The 15145-nt window shown below is 44.4% G+C and overlaps 1 protein-coding gene across 1 annotated transcript in view; it reads left to right on the top strand.

Annotated features, from left to right (window-relative positions):
• The window catches only part of LOC135201026 (RAD50-interacting protein 1-like), a 153155-nt gene that overhangs the window by 10850 nt on the left and 127160 nt on the right, over positions 1-15145 (top strand). Inside the window, exons 3-4 of the mRNA XM_064229871.1 lie at positions 12938-13062; positions 14091-14264. Of these exons, the coding sequence (XP_064085941.1) occupies positions 12938-13062; positions 14091-14264 (299 nt within the window). The remainder of the gene's footprint in view (positions 1-12937; positions 13063-14090; positions 14265-15145) is intronic.

Raw genomic sequence — 15145 nt, 5'->3', positions numbered from 1 at the left:
AGTACAAAGACTGCAAAGTCTTCCTCCTTTTTGAAGATGCAACTGACCATCTCAATGAAGAGGGCTTTGCAGTCTTTCGGAAATTGGCTTAAAACCAAGGAGGAGGCGGGAAAGACTGTGTTTACCTGTCCCCCTTCCAGGCTATCGGGAAGGAGAGGGATTTGGTACAACACGGGAGAATCGATGGGACTTGCTCTTCCCTCCTCTGCTGAAGCGGACTTCTCGACCTTGGTGGACTCAGCGAGGAGACACGCCCTTCCATCGGCCAAAACGAGCTGGACAATGTCTGAAATGGACCATCTCCTCAAGGGAATATTCCATGTCTTGGAAGTTTTTAACTTCCTAGACTGGTCCCTTGGGGCTTTGGCCAAGAAGATGCAAGACCCTCAGTTTTTAGAACCAGAAGTCTTGCATAGTGTGCTTGCCTCTATGGACAAGGCGGTGCAGGATGGATCGGCTGAAGTGGCATCCCTTTTCGGGGCAGGAGTACTGAAGAAGAGGTCTGTCTATAGTTCTTTTTTAACTAAGGCAGTCTCTCCAGTACAGAGGGCTTCTCTTTTATACGCCCCTCTGTCTAAGCAGTTGTTTCCTTCTCAGTTAGTGAGGGATATTTCCCACACTCTTACTGAGAAGGCAACACAAGATTTGCTGGTGCAATCTGCAAAGAAACCTAGACCAGCTGTTCCTGTCACGAAGAGGGAGCCAAGAACTGCCCAACAGCCCTTTCGAGGCAGCACTTCAAGCCGAGCCCCAAGGAAGAGAGGAAGGGAAAAAAAGAGGAAGATCTTCTATCAGAGTCTTGAGAAAGAATCCAAAATGAGGTTCCAGTCCTCCAAGCACCAGTAGGGGCCAGACTTCTAAAATTTTCAGAAGCATGGGCTTCAAGAAAAGCGGATGCTTGGTCCCTACAAGTTCTCAAGAAAGGATACCTCATCCCCTTCAGGAACAGACCTCCATTGACGACGACACCGAGGGAGCTGTCAGCGAGGTACAAAGATCCTGTAAAAAGAGATGCCCTTCTCGGGTTAGTACAGCAAATGTTGGAGAAGGAGGCCATTGAGAGAGTACAGGATCCGCACTCTCGGGGCTTTTACAATCGCCTCTTTTTGGTGCCAAAAGCCTCGGGAGGGTGGAGGCCGGTCCTGGACGTGAGTGCATTGAACCGCTTTGTGGAGAAGACAAAGTTCTCCATGGAGACCTCCAATTCGGTCCTCGCTGCTCTCCGTCCAGGAGATTGGATGGTCTCCCTCGACCTTCAAGATGCTTACTTTCACGTCCCCCTGCATCATTCGTCGAGGAAATATCTTCGATTCATGGTGCAGGGAAGGATTTATCAATTCAGGGCTTTGTGCTTCGGCCTCTCGACAGCTCCTCAGGTGTTTACCACGTTGATGAGGAACGTAGCAAGATGGCTACATCTGAAGGGGGTGAAAATATCGCTTTACTTGGACGACTGGCTCATAAGAGCACAGTCAAAACAACAGTGTTTGGAGGACTTGGAGATAATTCTGGGATTAGTCAGATCTCTCGGATTGCTCGTGAACCTCGGGAAGTCTCAGACGATCCCCAGCCAGAACATCGTCTATCTGGGGATTCGGATGGTTTCTCGGGGTTTTCGAGCATATCCATCCCAAGAAAGGATTGCGAGAGGGTTGGAAAAGATCTCGGCCTTCCTGGAGAAAGAAAAAAGCTCAGCGAGGGAATGGCTCAGTCTTCTGGGCACCCTTTCGTCGCTAGAACAGTTCGTTTCTCTGGGGAGGCTGCATATGAGACCCTTGCAGTTCCATCTAAGGAGAAGTTGGAACAGGAAGACAGGAGAGCTGACGGATACCTTTCCCATAGAGGAAAGCATCAAATACCACTTGCGATGGTGGTTAGAACCTCTGAGAAAGAACGAGGGAGTGTCCTTGTCTCTGCAGAACCCTCACCTAGTGTTGTTCTCCGACGCCTCGGAGACGGGATGGGGAGCAACACTAGGGACGAAGGAGGTGTCAGGCATCTGGACGGAAGAACAGAAGACCTGGCATATAAACGCATAAGAGCTCATAGCCGTACATTTGGCACCGAGACATTTCGAGAACGAAGTCAGAGGCGTGGTGGTCCAGGTCAACTCGGACAACACCAAGGCTCTGGCATATATCAGAAAATAGGGGGGGACACACACTTTCTCCCTTTACGAGCTGACGAGGGATCTGTTGGTCTGGACGGAGGAACGAAGGATAGTGCTCCTGACGAGGTTCGTTCAAGGAGGGAGAAATATAAGGGTGGACAGATTGAGCAGAAAGAACCAGGTCCTTCCAACAGAATGGACCCTTCATTCACAAGTCTGCCAGCAACTATGGTCTCTTTGGGGGAAGCCTCAAGTAGACCTATTTGCAACGCTCCTCTCCAGAAGGATGGAGAACTTTTGCTCGTTGGGGGACGATCCCAGAGCCCTGTCAGTCGATGCCATGCTCATGAACTGGACGGGCATAGATGCGTATGTTTTTTCCCCCATTCAAGATTCTGGGGGAGGTAATAAGGAAGTTTGTGTCCTCGGAAGGAATAAGGATGACGTTGATCGTTCCCTATTGGCCTGCAAGAGAATGGTTCACAGAGGTACAGGAATGGATAGTGGACTTCCCCAGATCTCTTCCTGAAAGGACAGATCTGCTCAAACAACCCCACTTTGAGAGGTACCACAAAAACATCCACACTCTCGCCCTGACTGCCTTTCGACTATCGAAAGACTGGTCAGAGCGAGAGGCTTTTCTCGCAAAGCTGCAAAAGCAATTGCGAGAGCAAGAAGGTCCTCAACCATGCGGATATACCAATCGAAGTGGGAAGTTTTCCGTAGATGGTGCAAGGCAAAGAAATTGTCCTCCTCCGATGCCTCTGTGACCGAAATTGCTGATTTTCTTTTATATTTACGGGAAGAATCGCAGTTAGCAGTGTCAACCATTAAAGGGTATAAGAGCATGTTGTCTGCTATGCTCAGGAGTAGGGGCCTGAACATGGAGAATGACAAAGATCTTCATGATTTAATTAGATCATTTGAGACAACGAAAGCAAGAATTTCACTCACCCCTAGTTGGAACCTAGATGTGGTCCTCAGATATCTTATGTCAGAGAGATTCGAGCCTCCTGATAAAGCGTCTTTCAGAGACATAACAAGAAAATGTATTTTCTTGATAGCTCTCGCTACTGCAAAAAGGGTAAGCGAGTTGCAAGCTCTAGACTCGAGAGTGGGTTTTAAGGGAGACTTGGCAGTATTGTCTTTCAGGCCTTTGTTTTTAGCGAAAAACGAAAATCCCTCAAGACCTTGGCCTAGAACGTTTGAAGTAAAAGGGCTTTCTCGATTAGTGGGAAATGAAATTGAAAGAGCATTATGCCCTGTTAGAGCATTGAAGTTTTACTTGCAAAAGAAGAAACAGTTGCAAGGTTGCAATCAAAGCCTCTGGTGTGCTGTTAAAGACCCGAGAAGACCAATGTCTAAAAATGCATTAGCCTTTTTTGTTAAAAATGTAATAACTGAAGCTCACATGAGTTGTGATAGTGGTTCATTTAAGACATTAAGGGTTAAAGCACACGAGGTACGTGCAGTTGCTACATCGTTATCGTTCAATAAACATGTCGATGAAGAACATCTTAGCAGCCACGTATTGGAGGTGCAACTTGGTGTTTGCCTCACATTACTTAAGAGATGTAAGAGTAACATACAAGAAATGCTTCTCTCTGGGACCGTGTGTATCAGCGGATACAGTGCTGGGTAAAGGAGATAAGACTGATCCTTAAATTTGTTTTTTATCCTTATATTTGTTCATGAAACTTACCTGGCAGAGATATATATAGCTGTATTTTTCTGATCCGACAGAATTTTAAACACTTACGACACACGCAGTGGGAGTCAGGTGGTTAGTACCCATTCCCGCCGCTGGGAGGCGGGTATCAGGAACCATTCCCATTTTCTATTTACGTATAATTTTTCTGTCGCCAGTGTTGTAAACATCCGTTTGCAGCACCTCCGTCTAGATTTTGGAAACTTATTGGCTACTTGAGTATCCCTTTTGGTTTTTTTTTTGGTATATGAATTGGATCGGTGGCTTGGCACACGTTGACTGTGGATTGATTTGATTTTGGTATTGATTTTTTCTTTGATAAGATGTCAGGGTCTAGTTCAGCTAGCGCTAGATTTTGCTCTAAGTCTGAAAGCTTCAGTAGACCCACATACTGTATGTAAGGTTTGCAGGAGGCATGAATGTGCGTTTGAAAGCTGTTGTAAGGAGTGTGAAAGCTTAACAGATTCTGAGTGGAAGGCGTATGTAACCTATCTTAAGAAACTTGAGCGGGATAGGTTAAGGAGGTCTTCCTCCAGGAGTGTTTCGGGTAGGCAAGATTTTAATGATTCTCCTGCTAACCCTTCTTCTGTAGTTAATGCTCCTACTCCTGTAGTGTTGCCTTTGGGCCCTGAAGCAGTGTGTGTAGAAAGTAATACTTTATCTTTAATTCTTGAGTCGATTCGTAACTTTGAACTTTGAATTGAAAGTGCTGGCTCTGGAGAGCAAAAGTGAAATGATAAAGTGCAGTGAAAGTGCCCCTTGTGTAGTGGAGGGTGCGTCAGATCGGCCTCATTCTGCCTCTAGGCCGAGACCTCTGCTTGACTCCCAGGTTACGGGGAGAGAGCATGTCGACAGCCGAAGGAGGGTTACGAGGAACCCCCACTGGTCTGACGTGCCTTCGGCAGCTTCTGATGAACCTACCCAGACTGCCAAGGAGCGTGCGCGTGCACGTCTCCTCAAGGAGTGCTTTTTGTCGTCAGAGGCCTCCTCCCCGCGCAAGGGGTGGAGCTCTCATGCTGCATCACGTCCGCTGAAAAGGACGGCTCGTGTTTGGGACGCTTCACGTCCAAGTTGTTCTCCGGAACTTTGCTCTTCATCAGATAGTGCGTTCGCTGCTTTCCCTCTGCAGAAGAAGCGTAAGGATTCTTCGGATGTGGAGTCTTTACTAGATGACTCTTTCGAGCGCCGCAGTCGCTCTAAGGTGCGTGAAGTGGCGGTTCCTAGGAGTAGGAAGAAGGCGTCCCCTTGCCACTCTCCTGCTCACAGGATCAGCCCCTCCCCAGAAAAGGAGGCTTCACCTACAAGCAAGATTCTTCAGTCGCTGCAGCAGCAACTTCAAGATGTGATTACTTCTAGAGAGACTCTCCCATGTCGTCGTAGGAAGGATGACAGTCTTCCTGTTAAGAGGTCGAGGCGTTCTCCATCTCCTTCTCCTCGCTCGTCTCTCTCTCCGTTTGAGTCTCCCTCTAGAGTTTGTTCTGCTCCCCAGCGGCTCTCTAGAGGAGGTGAGAAACTTGTTTCTCGCTTTTGGGAAGCGGTCGTTTCCGCTAGTACGAAACCTGATGATAGAAGCGTGTTTCAATAGACGCCGAGCGCGCTTCAGTGCAAGTCAAGCGCGCTTCAGTGGACGCTGAGCGAGCTTTGGTGCAAGTTAAGCGCGCGCCAGTGGACGCTCAGCGCGCACCAGTGGACGCTCAGCGCGCGCCAGTGGACGCCAGGCGTGCACCTGTGGCTGTCGAGCGCGCTCCAGCCGGCGCCAGAAGAGTGGCATCGGACGCCAGGCGCGCACCTGCGGATGCCAGTTTCCCACCTCCGCAAGCGCAGGTGGAAGCAGGAACTCTACCTGTTCGCTGCTCTTTCTCGTTTGAGAAGGCTCATGATTCTTCTTTACTTCCTCCGACTTCTCCAGTGTTTGAAGAGGATATTAGTGACGCTTTTGTCGAAGTGGACGAGGAACAGCAGTTGGCTCCCGTATCAACGGACTACAAAGTTTTGACTCGTCTTCTCCAATCAGTGTTTGGAGACACTTTTCAGCCTGAAGCTCCGCGAACTCCTCCCTCTCAGTTTTCGTCATCCAAAGCTTCTAAGATCTCGGGCTTTGTGAAAATGAAGAAGTCGCTCCCCATGAAGCAAGCTTTTCGCAAGGTCCATGATTGGATGGAAAGGAGGAAAGCTTCAGGCAAGACTTCTTTCGCTCTACCGCCTTCAAGACTTTGTGGGAAAGCTGGTATGTGGTACGAGACGGGAGAAAACGTCGGAGTTAAACTTCCAGCCTCAGCTCAAGGCGATTTTGGAAGTATTGTGGATGCCGCCAGAAGATCTTTTCTGTCGTCTTCGAAAGTCTCTTGGACGCATAGCAAGCTAGATTTTCACCTTAAAGGCCTCTTCAGGACTCTAGAGGTCTTTAATTTTCTTGACTGGTGCCTAGGAGTTTTGGATGCCAGGTCCAGAAGTCCTGATTCCATTAGTCTGGGGGAGCTGTCCAGTGTATTGTCTTGCATGGACAAGGCCGTCAGAGATGGTTCTGAGAAGTTGGCTGCTCATTTCAGCACGTGACTGCTTAAGAAGAGAGCACTCTCTTGTAATTTTACCGCTAAATTGGTATCGCCAGCGCAAAAGGCGGATCTGCTTTTCGCTCCTTTCTCAGACCATCTCTTCCCCCAGTCTATGGTAAAGGACATAGCCACCAGTCTGCAAGAGAAAGCAACCCAAGATCTTCTGGCTCAGTCATCAAGGAAACCAACAGCTACATCGTCTTCTGGGACCTCTGCTGTGAAGAAATCGAAGCCCTTTCGATCTGGATCTTCCTCGAAGCCAGCCCCTCGAGGAAGAGGCTCTTTCAGAGGCAAGACCCCCGCTCCTTCAAAGAGCAGGAAGTGAGATGGAAGTCCTTCAGCCACCGGTAGGAGCCAGACTTCTACATTTCGCGAGAGCCTGGGAAGAGAGAGGTGCCGACGCTTGGTCTCTGGACATCGTGAAAAAGGGGTACAGAATTCCATTCCTGAAGTTACCCCCTCTGTCTTCGACACCAAAGGATTTGTCTCCTTCATATCAGGGAGAGAAACGGAAAGTGCTTCACGATCTACTAGATCAAATGATCGAGAAGCAGGCGGTGGAACAGGTCTTCGACCTGAGTTTTCCAGGTTTTTACAACTGTCTGTTCCTAGTGCCGAAGCAGTCAGGGGGATGGCACCCCGTTCTGGATGTCAGCAGCCTAAACCGCTTCGTTACCAAGCAGAAGTTAAAGATGGAGACACCTCAATCTGTGCTAGCAGCCTTAAGACCGGGGGATTGGATGGTCTCACTAGACCTTCAGGACGCATACTTTCACGTCCCCATCCATCCCCGATCAAGGAAATACCTGCGGTTTGTCCTGAAAGGGAAGCTATTCCAGTTCAGGGCACTCTGCTTCGGTCTAAGCACAGCGCCGATGGTGTTCACCGTTCTTATGAAGAACGTTGCGAGGTGGCTCGATCTTGCAAAGATAAGGATCTCTCTCTACCTAGACGACTGGCTTATTCGAGCCTCATCGCAAGACCGTTCTCTGGAGGACCTTCACACGACTTTGTCGTTAGCGAGGTCCCTGGGACTTCTGGTGAACCTCGAAAAGTCGCATCTGACTCCTTCTCAATCCTTAGTCTATCTTGGGATTCAGATGGACTCAGTGGCTTTTCGGGCTTTTCCGTTCCAGGGGCGACAACTTCAATGCCTGGACAAAGTGTCAGCCTTTCTAGGGAAAGAAACATGCTCGGTGAGGGAATGGATGAGTCTGCTGGGGACCATTTCCTCACTGGAGAAGTTTGTTTCTCTGGGAAGGTTGCACCTTCGACCACTTCAGTTCTTCCTGTCCAGCAATTGGACGCGCAAACAAGATCTGGAAGCGATCTTGTTGTTGACGGAAGACGTGAAAGAACACCTAAAATGGTGATTGGATCCAAAGAAGCTTGCGGAAGGGCTTTCGCTCAAGCTTCGGAACCCCGACCTAGTGTTGTTCTCCGACGCGTCTTCCATGGGTTGGGGAGCAACACTAGGAGGGAGAGAAGTGTCAGGCACCTGGAGAGGGGAACAGGTGTCCTGGCACATAAATCTCAAAGAACTTTCAGCGATTTACCTTGCGCTAAGGTTCTTTCAAGAGGAAGTCTCCAACAAAGTGGTTCAGATCAATTCAGACAACTTCTGCCGACGGAATGGACCCTTCATCAAGAGGTATGCCAGTCGTTATGGAAACTGTGGGGACATCCTCATGTGGATGTTTTCGCAACTTCCCAGACGAAGAGACTTCCGTTGTATTGCTCCCCAGTTCTGGACCCGGGAGCAGTGGCAGTAGACGCCCTACTTTGGAATTGGTCGGGACTGGACATTTACGCCTTTCCCCCATTCAAGATCCTCGGGGAAGTTATGAGGAAATTCGCGGCTTCAGAGGGAGCGAGGATGACCCTCATCGCACCCTTTTGGCCAGCAGCCGACTGGTTCACGGAGGTAATGTCCTTCCTGGTAGACTTTCTGAGGACTCTGCCCCTAAGGAAAGATCTACTCAGACAGCCCCACTTTGAGAGGTACCACAAAAACCTCCCCGCTCTGAGTCTGACTGCTTTCAGACTATCAAGAAGTTGGCCAGAGCGAGGGGTTTTTCAAGACCTGTGGCGAAAGCGATTGCCACCGCAAGGAGGCCCTCCTCAATCACAGTATACCAATCGAAGTGGGCTGTCTTCAGAAGTTGGTGCAGGAAGAAGGGCATTTCCTCCACCTCAACCTCTGTGAGCCAGATAGCAGATTTTCTTCTTCACCTCAGGAAAGAAGCGAAATTAGCTGTTCCCACGATTAAAGGCTAAGAAGCGTGCTTTCTGTAGTCTTCAGACATAGAGGACTCGACTTAGCAAATGACAGAGACCTTCACGATCTCATTAGATCTTTCGAGACTACGAAGGCTCTCCAACCTAGAGTACCATCGTGGAATTTGGACGTGGTACTTAAGTTCCTGATGTCGAGTCAGTTTGAACCGCTCCATTCAGCTTCGCTTAGGAATCTGACAAAGAAGACCATTTTCCTAACTGCTCTGGCGACGGCAAAGAGAGTTAGCGAAATCCAGGTTATAAGCAAGCACATTGGGTTCACGGATCATAGTGCGGTTTGTTCCCTAAGTCCAACGTTCTTAGCGAAGAACGAGAACCCTTCCAACCCTTGGCCGAGGACGTTTGAGATCAAAGGGTTGTCGGAGCTAGTGGGACCTGAACCTGAGAGAGTCCTGTGTCCTGTCAGGGCTCTTAAGTTATATTTGCAGAGAACTAAAGCGTGCAGAGGCTCTTATGAGAACTTGTGGTGCTCGGTGAAAAAACCGGATCTTCCGATGTCAAAGAACGCACTGGCGTTCTTCTTAAGAAGTACGGTTAAAGAAGCTCATGAAAAGTGTAGTGAGAGTGATATGAGGCTTCTAAAAGTGAAAGCCCACGAGTTGAGGGCTATTGCTACCTCGGTGGCTTTTCACAAGAATATGGCACTCAAAGACATTTTGAGCGCCACTTATTGGCGAAGCAATTCGGTGTTTGCTTCACACTACCTGCGGGAGGCGAAAGCAACATACGAAAATTGCTACTTGCTCGGACCATACGTCGCTGCAGACACTGTTTTGGGGGCAGGAGGTAGCACTCATCCTATCCTTTAATGGTTAGGTGAGTTTTTTAATTTGTGTTTATGGTTGTGGGGTTGACCGCCTGGGGCGGATCTCCCTTCTATTAGCTTAGTTTAAGTGGGATACCTTTGGTAGGCTAAGCCAGGTGGTTTTGTTTTACTTCGTTGCCCTCATTGTATGGTCAATGGGCTAGTCACGTCGTGGTCTCGCCCCTGTTGACAGATCATCTGGAGTGCACCAGCTATATAGGTCTCTACCTCGCTGGCAACTCTAGTAGCAGAAGCAGACTTACGCGGCAGTAACCACGAAGCCAGCTATACTAACAGGTAAGGAACCAAGACATCAATTATCTGCATATATATGTTTCCTAAAAATCTTCTATTCTGTCTACTCCCACCACCAAATGTGGGATTCAGCTATATATATATCTAACAGGTAAGTTTCATGAACAAAATGATATTGTAATGATACAATTAAGTTTGTTCATACTTACCTGGCAGATATATATATATAGCTGTATTTTTCTGATCCGACAGAATTTTAAACACTTACGACACACGCAGTGGGAGTCAGGTGGTTAGTACCCATTCCTGCCGCTGGGAGGCGGGTATCAGGAACCATTCCCATTTTCTATTCATAATTTTTATTTCCACTGTCTCCTGAGGGGAGGTGGGTGGGTACTTGATTATATATATCTGCCAGGTAAGTATGAACAAACTTAATTGTATCATTACAATATCATTTTTGTATAGTGTGATTTTAAAATAGTTTGGTGTTGAGTTTTTAGGTTGTTTGAAAGGTGTTTGGGGATAACTCCTTTCAATCGTAAATACTAATCCACGGTTAGGATCGGGTGATCGGGATCAGTGTTGTACTCCGTTGTATGCCAATAGGCATAGGTATATTGTCATGTAAGTGGATAGGACCCCAGTGACAATTGCCATCAGATTCTGTCGAGTAAGTGGATAAGACCCCATTGACAGTCCTTTCAAGAGTTCTCAGCCATAGGTCACACCCTCGCTGAAACTTTTGAGGCGAAGCAGACTTCCAAGCAGTAGCTATGAAATCTTCCGCCTAAACAGGTAGGAACCATGGTGTTATTAATTAACTTTTATTACCTACAACAGATGTTGTTTACCTGTCTAATCAGTAACTAGCTGTCTCTTACCCTCCGCCAAAGGTGCCAATCAGCTAAGTAGTATATATCTGACAGGGAAGTTGAATGTATGAAAATGATATTGTTATTGTACAATAAAGTTTCATACATACTTACCTGGCAGATATATACGATTGAATGGCCCACCCAGCCTCCCCTCAGGAGACAGGTGGAAGAGAAAATCTGGTTCAAGAACGGTAATGGTTCCTATTCCTGCCAACCAGCGGCAGGCCGGTAGATCACCTGACCTACCTGTAGTGTGTGCCGCGAAATTTGAATTTCTGTCGGGGACGACGGAGTCTATAGCTAAGTATATATCTACCAGGTAAGTATGTATGAAACTTTATTGTACAATAACAGTATCATTTTTCTAGCATGGTTTTAGCGCCTTGCCAAAGAACAGTTAGACTTGTGGTACACATGCAGAATGTATTCCACTGACCTATACATCCTCAGTCATGCAAGTTCCTTCAAGATGATTTTTACAAGAAGGTTTTGCTGTTCTGTGCACTTTGTTTGGGTTAGTGTGAAGCCCTCTATAAGTTTTGTCACAGACTGTTGCCCGTTGGTGGATAGGGTCGACTTTAGGAGCAAGACACTTCTACTGAATCAGTGATTCTAGTTGGTCAACTCTGTCAACAGTATTCCAAAGGCCAAAAACCTGTTGCTGCTTCTGGTCCAATTTCTATGCATTATATTTTTAATTCTCTATATCCCCATTCTTATCTAGTGATGTGGGGATGATACTTAATTATGCATGCTTGTCAGTCAAAGATGAATAGTCACATACTTCTTGAAGAATTTTAGGCCTGAAGGAAACTTCTTATATGGTAAGGGTTTTTCCTTATTAGGAAACATGGCCTCAATGGGGATTTTTTCAGTTAATCATGCTCAATTAATGTACAGTTCCAGCATAAAAGTTACGACTTGTAAGTAATTCAGAACCATCTTTGGCTCCAGGACTGTAGGAGGGACTCTGTAACCAAGAATTGCCCATTTTGTTCTTAAACCTAAGTCCAGGTTTTGATCTTTTCCTTTTGTCATGCAACTGAAAAAGGTTAACTAGTGTCATTACACCTTCATGCAACATAGAATGGTTAACACTACACCTGGTAAAATTTTTTAGATGTCAGGACAGTGGAGAGAACATCAAGATGCTTAGCAGGTTTATTCCTGGTCAGAAACAGTCTTTGTGGGAAGTTTGCTGCTTTGAGTGAAATGAAACAACATATTGATTTGATCATTCATTCTGTGGAAGGACAGTGTTTTGGCAATTAGGGATTTAGGAAGAACACTGCCTACAAGGGCCTTTACATCCTTAAGTTCAGCAGTTGCTGTGGAATTTAAGGAGCACTCATTTAGACTTACGATCATGTAGATGAACAGGAACACCCGAATGATTACTACTTCTTTGATGGCCCTCAGTCTTGAGCAGTGGATGTTTCCTTAAATTTGGCTTAATTCAGACTCATAGGCCTGCCCCTCTTATCTACTCTAAATACTATTGAGCAATTTCAAGTTCAAGAATTGCTTAGAGATACTATTTAGCTTCTATTTGGCCAAAAAATTAAGTGGCTTATGGATAAGTTTCTGAATCAAAATTATGCAGCAGGACAGTTTAGATATTTCCAGAAATTGAAGTTTTCCTATTTTGCTGAAACTTACACAGTATCTTTCTAGAGAACTGCTGCATAAATGCCCTTAGTTGTTTGAAGAAAGTCTAGCTTGGTCCTTTTCAATTCAAAAGGAAATGGTCCTTATTTACTTTGTACATAACAACAATACTACAATGTTCTATTCTGTCCTGTCTGTACTCCAACTGAACTTATAAAAATGGTTGTCTTTGGCAGTCTCATTTTTTCTTCAGGCTTAGATAAGGTTAGAGGATTGGGTTGCCGGTCTAAAAGTATTATATTTAAAGATTTAAGGCTGTATAAATAAAAAACTTACATTGTATTTTCTACAGAACTGCTGCATAAATGCTCATAGTTGTTGGACGAAAATCTTCCTTGGTCCTTTTCAGTTCAAAAGGAAATGGTCCTTATATACTTTGTGCATAACACATATCCTGTCTGTACTCCAACTGAACTTTTATAAATGGTTATGTCTTTGGCAGTCTTATGTTTTCTTTAGGCCTAGATAAGGTTAGAGGATTGTGTTGCCTGTCTAAAAGTATTATATTTAAAGATATAAGGCTGTATAACTCTCGTTTGTATGGTATTGCATTGAAATTTTTTATAAGGAGTTTCTCACAGCATTGATATGATTTTAGAGTAGAATTTTTATTTATCCAGTAAGTTGAGGAAATTAACCCTTGTTATTCTTTTTTAATAGGTTGATGCTCATACTAAAAAGTATACCAAAATTTTAGAGAACATTGGACCTCGTGTGCGTACAGTGATTGAACTCGAGAGGGTAAAAGCTTATAACCAATATATACATGGGGTCGAGGAGTTGAGGTGAGTAAACATTGTGCATTGGCATTTTATTCTTTTGTATGATATATTTCAGCTTATGTTTCTGGCCTTTAAGTCTGTTATCATAGTTTTGAAAAAGACTGACTGAACAACTTGTCCTTCATTCTGTGCTTCATAGGTCCTAGGTTGACCATTGGTCTAAGTTCTATATTCAGATTCTAATTCCAAGTTTTACTTCAAAGAAACTGACAGTTCCCCCCAAGTGTGAAGCCTTAGCTTTCCTTTTCAAGATAAACAAATTAGGGGGAAGAGCTTATATGTGTAATCAGAATCATGGGAAGATAGTTTTCTTAGTATCTGTATCCATTGTCACCATCCTATTTTTTAGAGAATTTTTATCCATTTCTTTCCTCCCACCTTTGCATTCTGACATGTAAATCTCTAGATCTTCTAAGCTGGCCCATAGTTTCTGGTTGGTGTGTAACATACTAATCGTCCTCTTTTGTGTCTATGTTTTGTAAGTCCAAACATTACACCTCATGATCATGCTAACCAGATTCTGTCAATATCTTGACTCTTTGTTAGTCCTCTGAACTTTTAAGTAACAAATATTTTTCCAGAAGTTTGTATGGCTTTACCAGCTCTTAACTCGGCAAGCATACAGCATGCATGTAAAGTAATGTGTTTGTGTTGAACCAATTTCTCCCTTTCCAACCTCTGTTCTATGAAGGTGGTTTAGACAACACAGACAGTTAGCTAGTCCGTAACCAGAGAACCAATGGAGCTCCCACATGCTGACTCTGCCAAGTGGCATTGGAAGATTTCTTCTGTGTACAGTCCTGTTTAAAGTTTGTGTAGGCACACAATATGGCTTATGGAAAGTACTACCAATAGGTTGTTGTATATATAGACACCTGCCTCTCTATGTTATTGATGATATTCAGTAATTCAGACTGATATTCTTTATGTAGCTTTTTACAACTGTCATGTTTAAATAGAATGAGATGTTAGAATTGCAGTACAAAAACATGATATGCAATGAAAAATCATTTGAATCTTATATTTTTCAGTAAAGAAATTGAATCATCTTTGCACATTGGAGCAGAAGGCCAAGCGTTGCTTGGATATAGGCGTCTTTTTGATTCAACCAAAGCAGTTCAGAGCTCCCGTTGCTTAAATCTTGTGAAATTTGTTACCAGTACACTTCTTCACTGGAATCAAGTTTTCACTCAAAGATTTACAAGGTAAGAAATTACGATAGAAGTTTTTTATGTTGATCAAGTTTAAATGAAATTTTGTAATAATATTTAACTTTGCTTTGGTAATTATTTTTGTCAGAGACACTCTAAATGTCTTGATTGTAGTATGATTTTTAAAAAATTGAAAGAAAATATTCTTTGAAACAAATTTTGTTGCTATAAGTATGTACCCAAGTTACAGGCGCACACTAATTCCTCAGTTATACTGTATAGAAATTTTGAGTCTCATTGCAATGATTTTTACTGCATGTTGTCGTCTTCCTTATAACAAGTCAGTGCTGGAATGTGCACATTTTAGTTTATTAGATTTTAAATGTAAAATCCATCTCCCAGCTTGATTATGGTGAGCTACTAATGCTCTTGCAATCTCCTGATGTACAATTTTCTTGGTCCTGAGACTTCATTATGACCTACTGATACTAGCATTAAACTATATAAAAGTTTTCTCCAAGTAACAGTAACATCCAGCATTTCACAAAGCAAAACATTGATCCTTAGCTCAGCCCACTTTTATCTGAACTTGGTACAAGTATGACTGTCAAACATTCATGGCAAAATTACTGTTACATCTTAGAATTTGCAGTGTTTATTAGTGCAGTACTTATATTACCAAGTTTTTATCTTACAAAAAACAGCAAGGAAGCTAGGCAATTTAAGAGACTAAGAAATTCCTTTTTATAATTTTTTACAACAGTGTGACTTCATTGTGGTAGAGTAAATTGAGTGCTGTGTTGTTTGCCTGTTATGTCACACACACCCTAAAGAATATGTCAGTTATGTAAATGATGGAATTTGAGTCTAAAAAATATTAAATCTAGGATAACATGCAGATTTTGTATTTTTAGTATTCAACAGATTTCCTTGTC

This window comes from Macrobrachium nipponense, chromosome 27, assembly GCF_015104395.2.
Source record: "Macrobrachium nipponense isolate FS-2020 chromosome 27, ASM1510439v2, whole genome shotgun sequence".
Classification (NCBI taxonomy): Eukaryota; Metazoa; Arthropoda; class Malacostraca; order Decapoda; family Palaemonidae; genus Macrobrachium; species Macrobrachium nipponense.
Note: the sequence above shows the minus strand (reverse complement) of the source record. Positions and strands in the feature narration are given on the sequence as shown.